The 23495-nt window shown below is 41.3% G+C and overlaps 2 protein-coding genes and 1 long non-coding RNA gene across 6 annotated transcripts; all 3 read right to left on the bottom strand.

Annotated features, from left to right (window-relative positions):
* On the bottom strand, positions 1 to 11289 carry LOC132475617 (uncharacterized). The gene is made up of 5 exons (XM_060076845.1): positions 11220 to 11289; positions 3696 to 3774; positions 1518 to 1571; positions 849 to 1106; positions 1 to 659 (listed from the first exon to the last, which is right to left on the bottom strand). Exons 2-5 carry the CDS (start codon positions 3771 to 3773, stop codon positions 381 to 383), a joined length of 669 nt encoding a protein of 222 aa, XP_059932828.1. The 5' UTR covers position 3774; positions 11220 to 11289; the 3' UTR covers positions 1 to 380.
* Positions 8592 to 23331, bottom strand: LOC132475619 (uncharacterized). Of its 4 annotated transcripts, none has more exons than XM_060076848.1 (5): positions 23059 to 23331; positions 14704 to 14779; positions 14082 to 14135; positions 9524 to 9577; positions 8592 to 9155 (listed from the first exon to the last, which is right to left on the bottom strand). In XM_060076848.1, the coding sequence occupies exons 1-5, from the start codon at positions 23241 to 23243 to the stop codon at positions 8880 to 8882; spliced, it is 645 nt and encodes a 214-aa protein (XP_059932831.1). In that variant the 5' UTR covers positions 23244 to 23331; the 3' UTR covers positions 8592 to 8879. The 4 variants fall into 4 exon arrangements, with proteins under 4 accessions (XP_059932831.1, XP_059932833.1, XP_059932832.1 ...); XM_060076850.1 differs by lacking the exons at positions 14082 to 14135; positions 14704 to 14779; positions 23059 to 23331 and adding exons at positions 10026 to 10079; positions 10965 to 11040; positions 14959 to 15758; XM_060076849.1 differs by lacking the exon at positions 23059 to 23331 and adding an exon at positions 14959 to 15731.
* LOC132475652 (uncharacterized) lies at positions 21113 to 22374 on the bottom strand. Its single transcript, XR_009529954.1, has 3 exons — positions 22299 to 22374; positions 21658 to 21708; positions 21113 to 21247 (listed from the first exon to the last, which is right to left on the bottom strand). It is a non-coding gene; the product is annotated as an uncharacterized LOC132475652 (long non-coding RNA).
* Positions 23332 to 23495: the final 164 nt, after the last annotated feature.

The following is a 23495-nucleotide window of genomic DNA, read 5'->3' as shown; positions in this document are numbered from 1 at the left end:
TATGACAAAAACATTTATCTATTCGTATATTTACCAGTAATTAGGGAGAGTTTACAAGATCTGTATACAAACTCAGACAGAAGAGATATTGTGAAAAGAAAGACCCAAAACCCCAAAAATCATGACATTTGAACAGATGTTCCCTCAGTTAATCCTAAATACGACCACAAAAACTAACCAATAAAGCAGTCACAAACCTAAACTACCTGACCCTGACTGACACTTTCTGACACGGGCCAACAGGTTCCACCCGCCATCATCCTGTGTGTGACGCAGTGACGCATCAGCGATGAAGAACCCACTCACTCTAACCCCTATGCTAATGCTATATAATAATGTTTACCAACGCATTAACTAATGCTAATGTTAATAAGGTGTGATTATAATTCATCTTTGTTCCCCTCGGTTTCACGGAAAAAGTCTTTGACTCCCTCGATTCCCTTATGGATGAACTCATACGCGTTGTCAAAGACTTCAGTGAACAGGAGAAATTTATCTTTAGTTTCAGAGTACCACTCCCTCAGTGTCTCAAGGTAATTCTTGCTTGCCGCAAACTTGGGCATTCTGCCTTGATGTAACATGGCCGATGAAGCTTCCAGTTCTCTTTCAATCTCTTTGAACTCTTCAGCGAGGGCATCCATCCGAGTATTGTAGTAGTCCTGGAAGCGGCGAGAACAACAGGTTACACTTTGTATTTTAGGGCAGTTTATATTTTATAGTTCATCATCGCATCAGCATTGATGAAACCACTCACTCTAACCCCTATGCCAATGCCATATAATAATGCTTGCTAATACATTAACTAATGCTAACGTTAATAAGGTGTGATTATAATCATCTTTGTTCACCTCGTTTCCATGGACAAGGTCTTTGACTTCCTCGATTTCCTTCTGGAGGAACACAAATGCTTTGTCAAGGACTTCAAAGATCAGGAGAGATTTATCTTTAATTTCAGTGTGCCTCTCCCTCAGTGTCTCAGAGTTCTTCTTAAGTTTTGCAGCCCCGGGCCCACAGAATTGTCTCAATATGGCCGATGAAGCGTCCAATTCACTATCAATCTCTTTGAACTCTTCAGCGAGGGCCTCCTTCCGGGTATTGTGGGAGTCCTGGAAGCGCCGAGAACAACAGGTTACAGTTTGTATTTTATAGCGGCTTGAGCTAAGTTGTTAATTTATTGTCCTGCGTATTGTCATGTCATATTATTAATTTATATTTGGATGTTCTTTTATTTCCAAAGTTTTACAGTTTGTGTGTTTTTTTGGTATCAGTTATTTCTACACCATGTAAGGGATAATGTTCAGTGAGCCGGACATTAATGTGCTATCAACTCTGAAAGGGTGATGCAGGACCCCGACACAGAATAAAGGGGTAAAAGATGTTTGTGACCTGAATAAATTAAATCATAAGTTTAGCTTCTTCATTTTATGTCGGGCCAATGTCACAGTTTACTTTGCAACTGAGTGACCGTGCCCAATTTGTGCCGTAGGTCTTACAGCGCCTTAGGAGATGTGACTCACCTTCAGGGAATTGAACTCCAATTCAATAACTTGAATCATCTTCATTCGGTCATCCTGAGAGGTGGAGCAGAAGTCATAAGTTAGGTAACTGCTTTGTCTTTCTTCAGTTTCTGATGAAATTTGTTCCCTTGACCAAGTGGTCCAACTGGTATACGCCAGCTATAACCCCTTAAGAGGCATAACAGCGGCCCAAAGAGGTGGAATTGAGGCATGGAAAATTATTTCCATGCGCATTGCATGCATTTGTTAAATGACCCCTTGCTCTACATGTCCTTAAGCCTTCTTCATCTACGTCAGGAGATGTTTGGCAAATCCTTTGTGTTTTCGACTGAAAGTCTTTATTTGAATGATGTATTTGGCCCCAAATTGGGATTCAGATTAAAGGGGACCTATTATATCACCAGTTGCTAGTGTGATTAGCCATTACAAGCCGTTTTGAAAATATGCCGCTTCTGACATCACAGCTGGGCTTGTCCACCTAGATGTATGACGGATAGATGAGCAACGTTTGCTACAGTCCACTGGTTAGGCAGGTAGACTGATCTATCCAGCACACATCTAGGTGGACATGCCCACCTGTGATGTCAGAAGCGGCACATTTTCAAAACGGCTTGTAATGGCTAATCACATGAGGGGAAAAACGGTCTGTCTAGTTACTGGACCAGATGAAATGAGACGGAGAGGTAATAAAGTCTGTCGGCACGAGGACCTTGGATTTATTAAGTAAAGTGGCAACGGTTATAAAGAGTCATAAAGCGTGAGAGATCGAATATGTCTAAGTCCCTAATCAGCGCTGATGGTTCGTCCAGAGCTTCGCCTCCGTGGAAGGTCTGCTTCAGAAGAAGATGAAGAGTCCCAGAGTGATAGTCTTATGCTGTATCCTCCTCTCGATGAGGTGTGTGCGTTTGAGGTGTGTGTGGTTCTGTGTGTTTTTGCTTGACCTTGGCTCCCAGGCCCCTAGTATATGCATGTGTATCTGATTTGATTGTTTTTTAGTTTTTGTCCTGTTTTTGTTTTATTTATTTCTTATTGCTTATGTTTATTTATTTATCTTTTTCCACAATGCCTTGTTTTTTTAAAAAATTGTATGATGACTATATGCTCTGTAAGGTGACCTTGGGTGTTTTGAAAGGCGCCTCTAAATTAAATGTATTATTATTATTATTATTATTATCTCTTGTGTTCCTCCTAACGGGGGAGAGCACCTCAAAGTGTCTCTTGTGTGATAGATTAATGTGGCTCTCCCGTTCTTGAGGATGACTGGTGCATTGTCTGAGTGTCCACCATCTGCCTGGCTGAGAAATGGGGCCTTCGGCTCCGGCCTTGACCTGACTATATATTATCATGTTTGTGTTATGTGTTCGTTGGTTTAGAGCAAGAGTTGACTATATTGTGTTCCTGCCATGTGATGTGCTCATCAGGCTAGGGTAGGAGTTAGCTATATTTGTAATGTACATGTGATGTACTCAGCAGGTTATTTTTCCCAACACACACACCTGGTGGTATAATATGTCCCCTTTAAGATTTGGATCAAGAAATTGTGATTTTTGTTTTCTTCACACGTGAAAGCTAAGAATATGGAAGAATCAACCATCATATCACATACTTTACTTTTGAATGAAGTTGTAACCGTCTGTTGACATCGACTTTGCTCAGTTTTAAACGGTGTGCACTGGTAAACCAGCTCTAGATAAGGGTAAGTGTAGCCAGTGGCAATACAATGTAATTCTTATAAATAAAAGCAAAAGGATAGTAAGTGATAGGCTACAAGGAAACAAAGGCGTTCGAACTTGAATCTGATCCTACTAAGTTCTGATTAGTTCTGACTGGTTTTCATCGGATAAAAAACCCCTGCTGTGAAGAACTTTTAGATTCTGAACGCAGTGCACACGAACGGTCGCTGGCGGGAACACGCGTAAGCGTCATAACCGACGAGGCGTCTCGTTATCACCAGGACCATGAACACGCCTAGATCGCTCTTCAGCAGGGCGAGGCTGCTAACCTTTTCACCAAGCAGCTTTAAAATCAAATTAAAATCATATTATTGTATTGGCTTTACTTTTGTATTCAACACGAGTCATTGAAATCGGTTGAGAAATGTAAGCGTTGCTGTATAGTGCTTTTTATCCAGAAGAACTGCAGCTCTTCGCACAGTAGAAAAAGACCGGACATATTTACCAGTATGCTGCTCAGTGTTTCCAGTATCGGTGCAAGACACACAAAGATCACCAGGATGGATAAGACAGTGCGGGTCATCCTGAAGAGCACAGAAGAACAATGAGTCCTTCCTGGCACAGACAGGAATACCATAGTACTAATTCCCTGTCTGGTGGGAGTTCAAATATAAAAATGTATTTAAACAATAAAAGATATTCAATATTAATAACGATAAGAACATTTTTAAAAAGATCCAAAGACCCTAACCCTAACCCCAAAAAAAAAAAAGATTAATTGAGCCTTTCTGTCATGCTTAAGTTTAAAGGACAAGAGGAAATAAAACAACAAATGTAATGTTTGGTACGAGTGGTAACCATCACGAGAGACACAGGGTCAGTATCCGTCCTCACCTGTTGGCTGGAGCTGCTCGGATGTCCTTGAGAGAGAATTCACAATCGACCTGCTTGAAACTGCAATAAAGTCTTGATGGCCAGAAGGTTGTCAGTGTGGGTTAGGGTTAGAGGAGTAGCTCTTGTTTTAGCCCAGCCCTCTTTTCACACCGAGGGCACATCACCATCTCTTTCATTCTGTGTAGTCCCCTGACGCCCTGGGGTGCTTCGTGTTGCAGGTGGGGCCGGTGGAGCGTTTAACCAAAGATATTTGGTTATTTTTTAAGTAACATGTCATATTTATATTTAATATAGTCGTGGCAATTTCCTTTAACAGATATTGGCGTCTAGGAAAGATGAGATTTCTTAATACAAAAAGCACACAACACTTGTAGAACATATATAACCTAGGTTTAATGCATGCATACTTTAGACTCCTCTATCAGAATGAGTCCAGAATACAGTTTGACTGAGTTATTTATACAGTTTCAGATCCTCCCCACATTGCAGGTGTCAATAATCAAATCAGCTAATGTTTACTCAAGTGTTGCGCTTGTCTGGGGCCAGTACTGGGAAACTAACTAAATATCTACCTAGATTCGAAGGAGAGGTAGCCTAAGAAAAAAGAACAAGTTGAACAAATGACCAGTTTATTGTGGCAGCTCGTACCCGCGAGCTTGCTACCAAATGTTTTCCATTGAGGGGATAATTAAGGGTTGATGAACTCCGGTGATAGGAAAATTCCTTACTACAGAGATTGCAGATAACGGTGTTCCTATCTACAGTTCCGTCTGGGAGTTGTTTAAACATGAATTTTCTGTTCACGGGGCCGAGCAGCGTCTTCTCGTCTGCCTCCATTTTGTTTCAACGCAAATGACGCACCGGGTAAAATGGCACTATAGAAGCGCGATTATTCTGCCGTTAATTTTTTTAACGAGTTATTTTTTCTGTGATTAATTAATCGAAATTAACGCTGTAATTTGAGTGCTAATATATATGGATTTGACTGGGGATGGGTTAATCACTTGAGGTGGTAAGCAGTCTGGTTATGTTTTAAACTGTTTATTCTCTTGCCAAAACGACTATCTAGAAGGACTAGGCAACTGATAAATGTAAAAAAAATAATTACTGCAACATTTTATTCGGGGCTAATTAAATAATATCCGGGGCTTTAGCCCCGAATAAAGCAGCCTAGTGACGCCACTGCAATAGTCTCTTCCTGAACCTGGGAATATCTAAAATTGAATGTGAAACATTGTCACACATACAAAGACAAACCACTTCATATGATGTGACCTTCACGACCCATAAAAAGCCGGACATGGGCATGAATTGGGCCTAATGCTATAAAATGTGTTATTTGTGTGTGTCTGTGTGTGAGTCTGCGACCAGGCTCTTCCAGAAGTGCTGGAGGAGGGAGCATGTATCCTTTGCTTAATTTAACTGTAATATGGCCATCGAGCCAGGAGGGGGCGCGATGATTTTTTTTGGTGGGAGAGACGTGCTGGAAAAAGGAAGAGAGGAAAAAATGAAGTTCGTTGGGAGTGGATGACATATCCGCATAACAAGAGGACAAAGTTCAACACAAACTTGAAAGCTCCACCGGACCGGGTCACATATGAGTCGACCCGGCCACTTAGTTGACAGAAGTAGCTGAACAGTGGCCTGCTAACTAACGCAGCTAGCGACGCTACTGCCCCGGGGTTTCCGAGGGACCGCCGCACAAGATAGCGGGTGTGACCACGCGGGTTGGCTGACCGGGCTCGGGCGAAGGAAATCACGCGACAAGAAGTGAGGAGCGCCTGTGTCCTTTCCACTGCCTTCCTCAGGACTTTCACGGACTTCCACGGACTTTCCCAGTACTCTCACGGACTTCCACGGACCTTCAAAGACGCCCATCGCGTTTCACCTGGACGTGTGAGTAGCCGACCGAGTTCTCTTGGCTCGGCCTCGGAGGAGCGAGAAGGACTATAGTGGCGAAGTCACGCCCCTTCCGGTAGGGCTCATGGGACCTATGAGATCGAAAAATATGAATGGGTGTCAATGGAGAGAAAATAATTATTTTCTGGTCCCAGTCTTTATATGCCCTGGATAGGATTACACATATGTTGTTTGTGGATTTAAATGATAATTTTTCATGCAAAGAAAACTAAAAATGTTCGTGAAGAAGTTTGATAATTTTAGGTTTTATGTGAGGCCGCTTTGTGAACTACAGCTCTTCGCTGCTCTCGACGCATATGATATACGTCACCACACCCGCCCTTGGAACTCGGCACAGAGATGGCGATCTCTCTGCCCCACTTCACCGCTTTTTCCAAGGGGAGGATAAAAGCATCGAAGTGGTGAAAACCATTATAAATCGGGGCACGTGCAGAGTTTCAGTTATGCCGATGGGAAGATTGTCGGTCTTCTCCACGCCAGTCGCAGGGAGCGTGACGTCACATACGAGCCGTGTAGTCTTTCTCGTTGTGTTTTCTCTACAGCCTTTATCTGAACAATTGCACAATAAACGGTCGAATTCTTTGCATGAAAAATTATCCTTTAAATCCACAAACAACATATGTGTAATCCAGGGCATATAAAGACCGGGACCAGAAAATAATTATTTTCTCTCCATTGACACCCATTCATATTTTTCTATCTCATAGGTCCCATGAGCCCTACCGGAAGGGGCGTGACTTCGCCACTCTATTCATCAACAGGCCTGCAACAGGGTTTTCTTTTTTAAAGGATTGTTTTATTTTGTTTCTTTTATGTGCGGGCTTAGTTAGTAATGTTAATTACTTGTTGTAGCCTGTATGGTAAGGATGGTAAGATGTGCGATATGGGATCTGTGACATGCACTTATATTGTTCTCAAATAAGTAAACATTTTAACTACTTACCTTTTTGTTGGTTGGCTTACTAAATACGTGTAGTGTGGATATTGTGTGTGTTAGTGGTTAATATTTAATAAGGGTGCTGGTGTTATATGGTTAGCATAATATAGGAAATCAAAACTAATAATTTAAGATTGATAGAAGAACCTTAGGCCCTGCCCTAGGTTCGCCCTGGCGGCTACATAAAACGGAGGCCCCGCTGGAATTAGTTTGGGGCTGTGTCCCAATTCCTAGGACGCATCCTTCGAAGGCTGCATTCGAAGGATGCGTCGACGCAGATTGCGTCACAGCGACTGTCCTAGTGCTGTCCCAATTCCAAGGCTCCTTCAAATGCGGCCTACGAATGCAGCCTTCTTTTCCCGGATTTGAAGGATGCATCGGCTGTATCCTTCACGGCCCAACGTATCCCAAGATCCTTCACGGCCCAACGTATCCCTCCCAAGATTCATTGTGCATTCAATCAATGGAGATGGCGGAGAATGGCGATTTAAGTTCTGCATTTAAATGTAAGTATTTGGTTTCTAGTCACTCGAGTATTTAACGATACAAATGTTAAAAAAAACAAGGGCCCTTAAAACTTTTTTCATTAAAGTAATAGGCAATATAAGTAAGGTAACGTTACAGTTAGTGACGCTGTAATGTTAACTAAGAACACCCGTTAAGCCCTATAGTTTCAAATTTAAGAGGTTAAAATGGTTATATTTACCGAAATTGTGGCGATTATATAGATAATTTGCTATTCTGTAACGTTAGATAAATGGACCAACGCGAACGCAGGTTGTGGACCCTGGTTTTCAGACCGTAACGTTACAGACGTTGGGATTGATTACACAGTTAACTTGGTTATTTTGCTATTTAAGCTGCTTTTGTTTGGTAGTGTAAAGCAAAACTAATTCTAACATTTGGTTTTGGTTTAGGGAGCCAGCAGCATACTGCTCGATTTATTATATTGTGGGGGGAGAACGATGAGCTGTTCACCGGGGTGAAATACTCAGCAAGTGTGGCTTGGGGGTAAAGAAACAATTGTTTATTTATATCGTAAGTTAGTTTATAAAAATTATTATAGGCCATTTATATATCTTCATTTGACCATCTTGTAAAGGTTAGTTAAATTAGCCCTCATTAAACAGCAGGACGGATACAACATCCCCAGTAACCAACACCAGAGACACAGGGTCAGTATCCGTCCTCACCTGTTGGCTGGAGGTGCTCGGATGTCCTTGAGAGAGAATTCACAATCGACCTGCTTGAAACGGCAATAAAGTCTAGATTATTGCAGTTCAAGGTTGGTAGGTGTGTAGAGGAGTAGGTGTTGTTGTAGCCCAGCCCTTTGTTTTGGGCACATCCCCATTCTCACTGGTGAACACTTAATCTCAAAAACTAAACCTTCAATTCCTTCTGTGTAATTCCCGACGGACAAGACAGACGAATCCTAACGAACCCTAACGCCCAGCCGGAGGCGGAGGGAGCGTTCAACCAAAACTGTTTGGCATGCTTGAGCCCATCTGCAGGTTCACAGAGACCTGCATTCTGTTTGGCAAAGTCTGTTGCCAAATAAATAACGGCTTCTCTTCTATAAAAAAAAAAAACACAGAGAGGTGGTTGCATGAGTTTGGAGGGAAATAGTTAAATCAAATAAGAATACCAAGATATGACAAAACATTTATTTATGAGTTTACATATCTTATACAAAGGCAGACAGAACAGATATAGTGAAAAGAAAGACCTCAACCAAAAAACCATAAAGCAGTCAGAAACCTAAACTACCTGACCCTGACTGACACTTTCTGACACGGGCCAACAGGTTCCAGCCTCCCTCATCCTGTGTGTGACGCAGTGACGCATCAGCGATGATGAACCCATTCACTCTAACCCCTATCAATGCTTTAAATAAATCTCATCACTGCATTAACTAATGCTGATGTTAATAAGGTGTGATTATAATTCATCTTTGTTCACCTCGGTTTCATGGACTAAGTCTTTGATTCCCTCAATTTTCTTCTGGATGATCTGAAACTTGTGGTCACTGACTTCAGTCATCAGGAGAAATTTAGCATTTAGTTCAGAGTTTGACTCCTTCAGTGTCTCAAGTATCTTCTTGATTGCCGCAAACTCGGGCCCACTGTATTGTTCTAACTTGGCCAAAGTAGCGTGCAGTCGATTTTGCTCTCTGATCCTTTCAGCGAGGGCGTCCTTCTCAGTGTTGTAGTAGTCCTGGAAGCGCCGAGAACAACTGGTTACAGTTTGTATTTTATAGTAGCATAAGCTAAGTTTTTAATTTATTGTGCTGCGTATTGCCATGTCATATTCTTCATTTATATTTGGATATTATTTTATTTCCGAAGTTTTACAGTTTGTGTTCTTTTTTGTTATCAGTTATTTCTGCACCATGTAAGGGATAATGTTCAATGAGCCAGACATTAATGTGAGATAAACTGACGTGAAGTAGAGTAAAAGGGTAAATTATTTTATGTGACCAGAATAAATTAAATCATGATAATCATAATTTTATAACAGAACTGAGTCTGACCGTTACCAATTTGTGCCGTAGTTCTGACAGCACCATGCGAGACGTGACCCACCTTTAATGAATTGAAGCGCAATTCCATGGCTTCTTTCTTCTTCTTGAGGTCACCCTGAGAGTTGAGAAGTCATAAGTTAGTCTATTTGCAGTTTTAAAGACATTTGTTCCCTTGACCAGTGGTCCAACTGGTATGAGTCGGCTATGACCCCTTATGAAGCATAACAGCAGCCCAAGAAGTCGTATTGATGCATGGGAAATAATTTAATTAAATCTAATTAAATTAAAGGTGCAAAAAAAGATCCCTTTCATGCGCATTGCATGCATTTGTTAAAAACCCCTTGCTACATGTCTTGCACTGTCGTTATGCTTTCTTTATCTACGTCAGAATATGTTTTGACATATTTTTTGTGTTTTGGGCTGGAATCCTTTATATAAATAGTTGCGTTTCCATCCCCCTGATTTTATGCACATTTTGAAGTATAGAATCAGTAAACGGATTCAACAATTGATTAAACAATTTGTGCCGTAGTTCTGACAGGACCGTGCGAGACGTGACCCACCTTCAAGGAATTGATGTACAATTCCATAGCATCATTATTCTTCTTGAGGTCACCCTGAGAGTTGAGAAGTCATAAGTTAGTCAATTTGCAGTTCTAAAGACATTTGTTCCCTTGACCAATGGTCCAACTGGTATGAGTCGGCTATGACCCCCTTTAGAAGCATAACAGCGGCTCAAAGAGGTGGAATTGATGCATGGGAAGTCATTAAATTATATATATAATTAAATAAAAGGTGCATAAAAAGATCCCTTTCATGCGCATTGCATGCATTTGTTAAACAACCCCTTTCTACATGTCTTGTCGTTATGCTTTCTTCATCTACTTCAGAATATGTTTATTTTTTGTGTTTTTGGCTGGAATGCTTCATTCAATGTTGCAGAATTATTTGGTGGAGTTATCGGGCTGATTGCTCTGGATCTGGGCAGGGCTGATAAGGCCTAAAAAATGTTTTTGTTTGGTTCTGGTTTCCGACCGACCCTGTCAATTTATGTGCGACCCAAATTATTTTATGAGCTTTATAAAAAAAAAAAAATATTTTTTTGATGCAAACTATAATTACGTTTTGGTACAGCACCTCTTCATTCTGTACAAGGATGAGCGAATTTTCTCGTTTTTAAATGAAAACAACCTACCTATCATTCGCTGCCGCTGGAAAAAAAAAAAAAAAAAAAAAAAAAAATTCCCTACCTACCCATGACCTCAACTGACAACCAACAGGAACCAAACTTTTTATTTTTTTAGGCCTAACCTTTCCTCAGAGTTGTTTTAAAATCAAATGAAATGGTATTATTATGTATACTTTTGCATTTAACCACACGTAAATCATAATAACATCAATAAAATTAGTCATTATCGGTTGAGAAATGTAAACGTTATAGTGCTTTTTATCCAGAAAAACTGCAGCTCTTTGTAGAGTAGAAAAAGACCAGACACATTTACCGTTGTGCTGTTGACCTCCAGCATCGGTGCAAGACACACAAAGATCACCAGGATGGACAAGACAGCGCGGGTCATCCTAAAGAGACCAGAAGAAAGATCAGTTCTTCCTGACATGGAATGGAAGGGCAATGTAGTTGACCCTGTCAAGTGGGTGTTCAATTCTAAAGATGAATATAAATAATAATAACGATAAGAATAATCAAAAAAATATGGTACGAGTGGTAACCATGAGACACAGGGTCAGTCCGTCCTCACCTGTTGGCTGGAGATGCTTCGATGTCCGTGAGAGAGAATTCACAATCGACCTGCTTGAACTGCAATAAAGTCTTGATAGCCAGAAGGTTGGCAGTGTGGGTTAGGGTTAGGGTTAGAGGAGTAGCTGTTGTTTAGCCCAGCCCTCAGAGGGCACATCACCATCTATTTTATTCTTTGTGATCCACTGACGCCCTGGGGTGCTTCCCAGCGCTCCCTGATGCAGGTGGAGCCGGTGGAGCGGTTAACCAAAGCTGTTGTTGAGTAACATGTCATCTTTATATTTATTCTACTTCATTTAAGAATGCTCGATTCTGATTGGCTGGGAGGGGTGCATTAATCCGGCATATTGCCCGCTGATTTGTCGGTTCTACTTGCTGCTGACTGAGCACAGTAGATCAATACGCCGCTTGTATCGTTTTCTATCACATACATTTCCAACATGAGGTCCATACTAAAAATAAACCAAGGAGTGCATGTTTGATCGATCGTCATTAAAACTGACTTGATACGAATGTAGCAACTACGTTATTAAACTAGTGATCAGATCCAGCCTAGTGTGGTTGCTATAGAAACGAGTTACCTACAGCTGAGCTAACGTTATTCACCGTAGTTCTAAAGGGAACTACTTTTCGAGGGAGATGAACTTAAACAGAGTCTACATTTAGCATGCAATACGAATAAGAAAAAGGCTAATTATTAAAGTATTTGAATTGTTTTATTATGTTGGCCGGCGCGAAGTAGAATAAACGGAATAATCACCTCAAGGCCGGGCAATAAACAGTTTGATATGCCCGGCTCGCGGAAGGTTACCACCTGGGAACATCTCAAATTGAATGCCAAACATGGTAAAAAATGTGGAAACATTGAAAACATTCATAATAATACGCTTTGAGCAACACGCACGCACGCACGCACGCACGCACGCACGCACGCACGCACGCACGCACGCACGCACGCACGCACGCACGCACGCACGCACGCACGCACGCACGCACGCACGCACGCACGCACGCACGCACGCACGCACGCACGCACGCACGCACGCACGCACGCACGCACGCACGCACGCACGCACGCACGCACGCACGCAAAGACAAACCACTTCATATGATGTGACCTTCACGACTCATAAAGTGCTGGACAGGGAAATCTGCATGGGCATGAATTGAGCCTAATGCTATGAAATGTGTCTGTGTGTGCCTGTACTTGGGTTTATGTTTCTATGTTAAGTATAGATAATAGATAATATATGGACAGAAATATGGATCGATTGATGAACACACTGCAAGCTCTTCAGAGCAGCTGATTCCAATTGTCTACAACAACGTTGTAGACAATTGGAATTTTTATACGATACTTTAGCAATCTTAAAACACCTCTTTCTGGGTCACATGGAGATACATGTGACCCAGTGTGTCGAACGAACGACGTGTGTGTGTGTGTGTGTGTCCTTCTTTTGTTCCCTCTAACTTTGATATCTTCATTTTGCCACCTATCCCTTATGCTGTTCTTCCGAGGTAGTTCTCCTATTTTCTATTTTTAGCACATGTGAGGATGGATCTTGGATCTTTCCCGATTATATTCTATGAAATCCTACTAAACTGGACCTACTAGACTACCTGTCTGTGTGTTCCTCAGATTTACTCTGAGGGTGTTATTAAATGGGAGTCGGGAGATCCAAAATAAAATTCTGACAGAATGCAGCTGAACAAGCTCTGAATGCTGTAGAGACATACAGACACAATACGTCTCAGTACGGACTCAGTGGGCAAGAAAAAACAACAACACAGAAAGATGGATGAGTTTAGAGGGAAATAGTCCAATCAAATAAGAATACCAAGAAGTGACAAAAACATTTATTTCTTCAAATGTTTGAACTAACCTTTTAAATGCAACCTGTAATTAAGGAGAGTTTACAAAATCTTGTACAAAAGCAGACAGAACAGATATTGTGAAAAGAAAGACCCAAAACCTAAAACATCATGTCATTTGTACAGATGTTCACTCAGTTGAACCTTGATACAACCACAAAAACAACAAATGAAGCAGCGAGAAACCTAAACTATCTAACCCTGACTGACACCTTCTGAGACGGGCCAACAGGTTCCAGCCTCCCTCATCCTGTGTGTGACGCAGTGACGATGATGAACCAACTCACTCTAACCCCTATGCTAATGCTTTATAATAATGCTCATTCCTGCATTCACTAATGCTAATGTTAAGAAGGTGTGATTATAATTCATCTTTGATCAACATGATTTCATGCAAGACTTTGAGTCCCTCGATTGCCTTGTGGATGTACTCCCAAAAATGCTTATAGTCTTCAGGGGACTTGAGCCATTTAGCTTTTAGTTCAGGGATAATCACCATCACTGCCTCAAATAGCTTCTTGACTGCCGCAAACTCAGGCCCAATGAATTGTATGACGTTCAACATATTGTTTGCTATATGAATTTGCTCGTCTATGAGGCCGTTAGCAACCATCTCCAAATCTTCTTCCTGGAAGTGCAGAGAACAACAGGTCGAAGTTAGTATTTTATAGCAGCATAAGCTATGTTGTTACCTTATTGTGCTGCATATTGCAGTGTCATATTTTTTATGCATTGTTTAGATATTTCTTTACTTCAAGTTTTACAGTTTGTGTTTTTTGTTATCAGCTATTTCTGCACCATGTAAGAGATAATGTCCGGCGAGCCGGACATTAATGTGAGATAAGCTGACGTAAAAGGGTAAATTGTTTTATGTGACCTTAATAAATTAAATCATGTAATCATAATTTTAGCTTCTTCATTTTAAGTGAACTGAGTCTGACCATGACCAATTTGTGCCGTAGTTCTGACAGCACCGTGACCCGTGACCCACCTTCAAGGAATTGATGTACAATTCGACACCTTCAATCACCATCTTGAAGTCATCCTTAGAGTTGAGAAGTCATAAGTTAGTCTATTAGCAGTTTTAAAGACATTTGTTCCCTTGACCAGTCGTCCAACTGGTCTGACCCCTTAAGTAGCATAACAGCAGCTCAAAGAGGTGGAAATGATGCATGGGAAATAATTAAATTAAATCTAATTAAATTAAAGGTGCATAAAAAGATCCCTTTCATGAGCATTGCATGCATTTGATAAGCGACCCCTTGCTACATGTCTTGCAGTGTCGTTATGCTTTCTTCATCTACGTCAGAATATATGTTGGTATATTTTTTGTTTTTTTGGCTGCAATGCTTTATTTCAATGTTGAGAATTATTTTGTGGACTTATCGGGCTGATTGCTCTGGAACTGGGCAGGGATGATAACCTTTTCAGTTATTTTAAAATCAAATTAAATCTTATTATTGTATGTACTTCTGCATTTAACCACACGTAAATCATAATAACATGAATAAAATTACTCATTATTATCGGATGAGAAATGTAAACGTCATAGTGTTTTATATCCAGAAAAACTGCAGCTCTTTGTAGAGTAGAAAAAGACTAGACATATTTACCGTTGTGCTGTTGACCTCCAGCATCGGTGCGAGACACACAAACATCACCAGGATGGACAAGACAGCGCGGGTCATCCTAAAGAGACCAGAAGAAAGATCAGTTCTTCCTGACATGGAAAGGAATGCCAATGAAGTTGACCCTGTCAAGTGGGTGTTCAATTCTAAAGATGAATGTAAATAATAATAACGATACGAATAATATAAAAAATATGGTAAGGGGTAACCATCAGAAACAGGGTCAGTATCCGTCCTCACCTATTGGCTGGAGATGCTCGGATGTTCGTGAGAGAGAATTTACAATCAACCTGCTTGAACTGCAATAAAGTCTCGATGGCCAGAAGGTTGGCAGGTGTGTAGAGGAGTAGGTGTTGTCGTAGCCCAGCCCTTTGTTTTGGGCACATCCCCATTCTCACTGGTGAACGCACACCATTCAATTCCTTCTGTTTAATTTCTGACGTTATTTGTGTGCGTCTGTGTGTGAATCTGCGTCTGTGTGTGTCTGTACTTGGGTTTATGTTTCTATGTTAAGCATAGATAATAGATAATATATGGATCGATGGATCAACACTACACTGCAAACTCTTCGTAGCAACTAAATCCAATTGTCTACAACAACGTTGCATACTTGCATACTAGTCGTCTAAAAACACCTCTTTCTGGGACACATGGAGACCATGGTGTTGGGAGATGTGTGCCTCACCCAACCAGTCTTTGTCCGGTACAATACATTTCCACTGTGCACACAGGACGTGTGTGTGTGTGTGTGTGTGTGTGTGTGTGTGTGTGTGTGTGTGTGTGTGTGTGTGTGTGTGTGTGTGTGTGTGTGTGTGTGTGTGTGTGTGTGTGTGTGTGTGTGTGTGTGTGTGTGTGTGTGTGTGTGTGTGTGTGTGTGTGTGTGAATCCACCTCTCTTTCCCTCTTACTTTGATATCTTATATTCTATGAAAGCTTCGGCTGTGACTCAGGAGGTAGGTTTCACTGTTTGATTTGATTGTTCACATAAGAAAGTACTGAAGACTTGTGGCAAACTAGAACACAGGCCGGTTGGTTCTGCTGGTCCTGCAGGCAATCAAACATGATTCCACATTACTATACAATTTCTGACCCTTTCTGCTTTGCTTATACAGGGAAATGAATAACATAACCTAAGGGAGGAAAACGTTCATCTGACTGGACCATTGATGGCATTAACAGAACTAGACATCAGATATCAAGACAGATTACAGATCTCTACAAAATAATCAAATGGCAGTGAAATTGTCAGGGCATCTGATGCAAAACATGCCATGTCAGAGCAGGTCAAGAAACAACGTCCTGCATTGGTTCAGTCTGCAATCTCGTGCCAGCTGGCAGCATTTTTGCATTAGTCTTGGAGCGCTGACAATATAATTTGAATCTGGCGCTTTGCTCTTTCTATCAACGCATGCTGGGTGATGACATTCAAGCAAGTTTGCATGGATTGCTTGTTTGCGTCTGTGTGTGAGTCTGTGTCTGTTTGTGTTTGTGTTTGTATATAGGTTTATGTTTCTATGTTAAGTATAGATAATGTATGGATAGAAAGATGGATTGATGGATCAACACTACACTGCAAACTCTTCGCAGCAACTGAATCCAATTGTCTACAACAACGTTGCATGCTTTAGCCATCCAAAAACCCCTCTTTCTGGGACACATGGAGACCATGGCGTTGAGAGATGTGTGCCTCACCCAACCAGTCTGTCAGTACATTACATTACCACTGTGCAAACAGGACGTGTGTGTGTGTGTGTGTGTGTGTGTGTGTGTGTGTGTGTGTGTGTGTGTGTGTGTGTGTGTGTGTGTGTGTGTGTGTGTGTGTGTGTGTGTGTGTGTGTGTGTGTGTGTGTGAATCCATCTTTCTTTCCCTCTAACTTTGATGTCTGTTGTCTGTCACGCCTTGACTCAGGGACAGGGACTCAAAAGACGGCAGTATGTTTAAACTAAAAACGCTTTACTAGAAAATTGTACCAAAAACGCTCTCATGGAGGATACAAAACTATAACAAAAGGTGCTCGCTAAGGAGGATACAAAACACAATTAAATGCAGCAGTATCTGCAAATATCTGGGCACAAAAAACTATCAAATACTGAGGCTTGACAATACCCAGGGGTATTTGACATTAGACGAAGGGAAACAAGGGCTATTTATGCATGAGGGAGGGGAACACAGGTGAGACGAATCAGGAACTGGGGAGACAATCACAGTGGAGGAAGTCAAGGGCCTGAAACGAGGGGGAAAAGGGAACTACAAAATAAAACGGGAAGTTCTGGATCCTTCCCGAATATATTCTATAAAATCTTCGGCTGGGACCCAGGGGGTAGGTCTCATTGTTTGATTTGATTGTCCACATATGTATGTACAGATGACTGGTGGCAAAATAGATCACAGGTCGGTTGGTTCTGCTGGTCCTGCAGACAATCAAATATAAGATCCCACATTTCAAAATATTTCTGACCCTTACTGAAGAGAGTTCATAGGATCCTTAGGCTTCTTTGTTATGAATTGGTATCATAATTGGTATATGTGTGGTGACTATTGTGAGGAAATTGTTCAAGGCACACCAAACAGTAGAGATCCTTCATAAAGTGCTGGGAAACTGGGAAATCTGTATGGGCATGAATTGAGCCTAATGCTACAAAATGAGAGTTATGCTTTTGTTAGTTTTTATGTGCATCCATATCAAAATTCATGTTTCATGGATGCGATTCCCTCATACAAAATACGCTCAACTGTGAGGATGGGCCACAGAAAACGTTCCTCAAAGCGGATTAAGTATGAGAAAGGGATTGTACTCCTGGAGCTGAGCTGCCGCCGAGTTCCCCCCGCCGGAGCTGCTCGTCCGCTGGTCCACAAAATCTTAGCTATGCTCTGATTGGAGGGGAGTGGGGAAGTGGGAGGTAATACTCAACTGGTAGGGTACTTTCAGAAATGCATATCTCACTCAAAAAATCATGAACAGACTTATTTCATAGTTTGTATGCGTGTGGGAGCACCAGTGACCCAAAACAACACCCAAAATCCCAGGAAAAGTGTTGTTTTCATAATATGTCCAGTGTTTCCCACAGAAATTTTGTGCATGTCCGGGGGGGGCTGTCAGTCGGCTGTCAGTCGCAGGCAGACAGCCGAACTTCGTGCTCTCATGCAATCCCAATGAGAGCGACACAAACTTCCTCTGAGCAAAAAAAATAAATAAAAAAAAATCATGTGCACGCTAGGGCTGTCACTTTTTATTCGAAGTTCGAATATTCGTTCGAAGGTGGGGTGAAAAGTTCGAATTCGAAGTGTAATTCTCCATTCGAACTGTAAAAATGCGCTATAAAGAAGAGAGCGGCGAGTGGCTTTTCCTCAATAAAGCGGCCCTCCTGGATCCCCGCTTCTCCCGGTTAGTCCACCTTTCCCCTGCACAGAAACATCTCGTGACTGAAAGCCTCTCACACGAGCTCATTGAAACGGAGACCGACACTGATCGCACACGACAGGGAGAAAAGTCCGCTGCTGCGCTGGGCGCGATGGGCAGCCTGTAGCGGCTGCAGCTGCAGCGGTAACGGAGAGCTGCGAGACTACTTGTAATTTTCTTTACAAGTACAAAAGAGCAGCATGCCGTGTTGGAGGTCGGCCTCACAGATTGTTCGTTTATATAGGCTGTGTGTGCCATGGACGACATGCGCTCCGCATATCGCGCTCCGAGCAGTTATTGTTAATGCGTAAAAGACAGCCGCACTTGTGTGTCGGAGCTTCCTCTTGTTGTGTTTACAAATGTGTTATCAAAGATGTGTTTTTATCCTGTGCTGTTATGAATTCAGTAGGTATACGTGATTTCCACAAGAAATATAAAGAAACACGACAACAGTCGTTGTCGTGTTTATTTTTTTTTATTTTTTTTTTATAGTTATATGGGGGGGGGGGGGGGGGGTCGAATGTATTCGAATGTATTCGAATTAATTATGGACATTCGAAATTCGTTCGAATTTCATTTTTGGAAAAAGTGACAGCCCTAGTGCACGCAGAGACTATGGCGGCCGAAATTAGACTATGGCGGGGCGCCATAGTCTCGTCAATGTGTGGGAAACACTGATGTCCCCTTTAAAGAAAGATAGGAATGGTTGTAATCTCATCTGGGAATCCAGAAATGTGTGTTCACTTCCTTACAAATATAATAGCAAGAGTAAATATAACTGCTTTGATTATACAGGGAATGGAATAACATAACCCAGTGGAGGAAAACGTTAATCTGACTGGACCATAGATGGCATTAAAGAAAACGACATCAGATATCTCAAAACAGGTTACAGATCTCTACAATATATTCAAGTAACAGTGAAATTATCAAGGCATTTGATGCTAAACATGCCATGTCAGGGCAGGTCACAAAACAACGTCCTGCATTGTTTCAGTCTGCGTTCTCGGGCCTGCTTGCAACATTTTTGCATTCATTTTGGAACGCTGACGATATAATTTGAATCTGCCGCTTTACTTTTTCAATTAACGCATGCTGGGTGATGACATTCAAGCAAGTTTGCATGGGTCGTTTGTGTGCGTCTGTGTGAGTCTGCGTCTGTGTGTCTGTACTTGGGTTTATGTTTTGTATGTTAAGTATAGATAATAGAGAATGTATGGATAGAAAGATGGATAAATGGGATCAACACTACACTGCAAACTCTTAACATCAACTGAATCCAATCGTCTACAACATTGCATACTTTAGTCGTCTACAACACCTCTTTCTGGGTCACATGGAGACCATGGCGTTGGGAGATGTGTGCCTCACCCAACCAGTCTCTGTCAGTACATTACATTACCACTGTGCACACAGGACGTGTGTGTAGGTTTCATTGTCTGATTTGATTGTCCACATAAGTATGTACAGATGATTGGTGGCAAACTAGTACACAGGCCGGTTGGTTCTGCTGGTCCTGCAGACAATCAAAGATAAGATCCCGCATTTCTAAACATTTCTGACCCTTTCACAGCCGAGTTGATAGGATCCATGTAATTTTTTTTTATGAATTCATGTAATTATTGATTGAACATTGAAACCTGTGCAGACCACACTGTAGAGACTACCTACGTGTCTGTGTGTTCCTCAGATTTACTCTGAGGGTGATATTAAATGGGGGGGAAAAGGCCCGACAGAATGCAACTGAACAGGCTCTGAATGCTGTAGAGATGTACAGACACAATACGTCTCAGTACGGACTGAGTGGGTCATCCAAAACACACTAAACAGAAATACCTACTGGCACCTTACACAATAAAGTCCAGTGCAGGCCACCGTAGTTGTTGGAAAGGGAGGGGAGTTCAGTTGGTGGCATTCTCCAACCTTACTGCTAGTTGTTACTAAATTCTGAACACCAGCCCTTCAGCACGAAGAAATTCCATATCGAGACCATTTACAAACTTTTTTACAGGTTTCAAATAATTGAGAGCCAATGTTTGTCTTGGCTTTGCAAAGCATTGAGCGTCCACACCTAAACCTTTAAAGACGTTCTTGTGTTTACATTTGTCCAAATTGGGACATCGAATGCTCTCCACCAAAATGCGAGAGCTTAATATATATATATATGAATATATATATACTTGGTATTTGCTATAAAATTGTAAATAGCATAATATAGTAACAATAATCATCAGTGAACGTTCAACTAGATTTCAACTTGTTGTTTTGTTTGTTGTGTTCGTACAGGAATCTGCACTTATTTTGAGGCCAGCAGGGCGTGTGCACAGAGACCTGCATTTGGTTATTCAAAGCCTGTTGACAAATTAATATCAGCTTCTCTTCTATACTTTTTCACAAGGCAAGAAAAAAAGACATCACAGAAGGGTGGTTGAGTTTAGAGGGAAATAGTCCAATCAAATAACAAGAATACCAAGATATGACAAAAACATTTGTTAATAATGCAACCTGTATAATGCAACCTGTAAAGACCCTAACCTGAATACAACCACAAAGAAACTAATAAAAAAGGTCGGAAACCAAAAGCATCTGACCCCGACTGACACACTGTGACGCAGTGATGCATCAGCGATGATGAACCCACTCACTCTAACCCCTATGCTAATGCCATATAATAATGCTCATTAGGCCTAAAAAAATATATTTTTTTATTTTATTTTTTCCAGCGGCAGCTAATGATAAGTAGGTTGTTTTCATTTAAAAACGAGAAAATTTGCTCATCCTTGTACAGAATGAGGAGGTGCTTTACAAAAACGTAATTATAGTAAAAAAAGCTGCAAACTATAATTTTTTTTAAGCTCATAAAATAATTTGGGTCGCACATAATTTGACAGGGTCGGTCGGAAACCGGAACCAAACAAAAAAATTGTTTAGGCCTTTCTGCATTTTTGATCCCCTTGGTTTCATGGACTAAGTCTTTGATTCCCTCTGTTTTTTTTGCTCCCATCTGACCTCAACACTCAATAACAGGGGCACGTAGATTTTTACTAGTAGAAATGTAGACTCCTCATAGTCCCCACAAGTAGTCTCTAAAGCAGCTCCGTTGGGCATTAGAACTTTCCTGCCAGGTTCCTGGAAGCACAGAGAACAAAAGGATACAGTTTGTATTTTATAGCAGCATAAGTTATGTTTTATAGCAGCATAAGTTTGCTGCTTTGTGCCATTTCATATTTTTTATTTTATGTTTAGATATTTTTTGATTCCCAAAGTTTTGCAGTTTGTGTTGTTTTTTGGTATCAGTAGTTTCTGCACCATGTAAGGGATAATGTTCAGCAAGCAGAAAATGAATGTGAGATAAACTGACGTGAAGTAGAATAAAAGGGTAAATTGTTTTATTTGACCTGTATAATTAAATCATAATAATCATCATTTTAGCTTCTTCATTCTGAGTCTGACCAATGTCATAGTTTATTATTCAACTGAGTCTGACCGTGACTAATTTGTGCCGTAGGTCTGACAGCACTGTGCGAGACGTGACAAACCTTAGGGGGATAGTACAATTCCAAAGCTTGATTCCCCTTCTGGAGGTCAGCCTGAGAGGTGGAGGAGAAGTCATAGGTTAAACTACTGCTTTGTTTATTCACAGTTTTTGAAGACATTTGTTCCCTTGACCAAGTGGTCCAACTGGTATGAGTCGACCCTTAAGCACAACAGCGGCCCAAAGAAGTGGAAGTGAGGACGGGAAAATAATTTTGGGGAAAAAATGTGATTAAATAAAAGGTGCATAAAAATCACTTTCATGCGCATTGCACACATATGTTAAACAACCCCTTGTTCTACAACCCCTTGTTCTACATTAATTCTTAATCTACGTCAGGATGTTTTACATATTTTTGGTGTTTTGGGCGGGAATGCTTTATTTCATGATCCAGATATTTTTTTGTGGACTTATCGGGCTAATTGCTCTTCAAGTGGACGGGGCTGATAACATTTTCACAGAGTTGGTTTACAATCAAATGAAAAAATAATATTGCATATACTTTTGCATTTAACCACACGTAAATCATAATAACATCAATAAAATGACTCAGTATTATCGGTTGAGAAATGTAAACGTTAGAGTGCTTTTTATCCAGAAGAACTGCAGCTCTTTGCAGAGTAGAAAAAGACCAGACATATTTACCAGTAATTGAGGTCTGGAGGCCAGCGTATGTGCAAGACACACAAAAATCACCAGGATGGACAAGATTGTTCGTGTCCATCCTGACATGTGTACCGCCTAAACGCCCAGACTGCGTTGTATAGAGGCCGCGGTTCAGAGAGGACAACTTGCAACAAGCTGTTAACATATGCTTGTATTTGCCTTTAAAATGTATATATCTGCCTTCTTTTGCCTTATTTGTATGAATTCTACACCATATAGTCCCACAGTCACCTGGTACATCTGTGCCGAGTTTACAGCTTTTACCATCCCTGGCAACAAATCAGTTTGAGTGTTGGCCTTTGGTGAAATTGTGGTCATTGCACAATATCCAAATGGGATGACCGTATGAGTTGCGATTTGAAAGTTTTTTATGATGAAAAATGGTGCATGTAAGTTTCATTCATGTTGAACCTTCCTAGTGGTAATGGCAGCCTATTGAAATGCTGTAAGGCCTTGTTATAGCTCCACCTATATATTATTCTGGCCCATCTTTTGCTTCCCTTACTCATTTTACGGGTTCTATAAGCCTGCCAATTTAAACTTTTGGAGCAAAAAAGTTGGTTTAAAAAAATAAATAATAGGTAACGAATAAAATGGGGTTCCTACGTTTTTCGCAGAAGCCCTAATAAACATTCTAATGAAACAAAAGGGTTACTACTTTTTTCGGAGGACCCCTAATAATGTAAAAAATATGGTACGAGTGGGAACCTTTAGATGCAGGGTCAGTATCCGTCCTCACCTGTTGGCTGGAGCTGCTTGGATGTCCGTGAGAGCGAATTCACAATCGACCTGCTTGAACTGCAATAAAGTCTCGATTGCCAGAAGGTTGGCAGGTGTGTAGGGGGGAGTAGGTGTCATCGTAGCCCAGCCCTTTGTTCTGGGCCCATTCTCACTGGTGAACACTTCATCACAAAAACGAAACATTAAATTCCTTCTGTGTACTTCCTGACGGACCGGATCGACAAACCCTAAGGAACCCTAACGCCCAGCCGGAGGCGCAGAGAGCGTTCAACCAAAGAAAAAAGTAAAAAGCATCAAACACAGATGGGGGAGAACAGCAGGACCTACCAGGGCCTCTGAGTGGCCCTTTAATCGTCTACCTTTACTCTCCTTTACCCTCTCTCCCCCCCCCCCATCTCATTTCTCTCCTCTCCTCCCCTCTCCTCTCCCCTCTCC

This window comes from Gadus macrocephalus, chromosome 17 (assembly GCF_031168955.1).
Source record: "Gadus macrocephalus chromosome 17, ASM3116895v1".
In the NCBI taxonomy this organism is placed as follows: Eukaryota; Metazoa; Chordata; class Actinopteri; order Gadiformes; family Gadidae; genus Gadus; species Gadus macrocephalus.
Note: the sequence above shows the minus strand (reverse complement) of the source record. Positions and strands in the feature narration are given on the sequence as shown.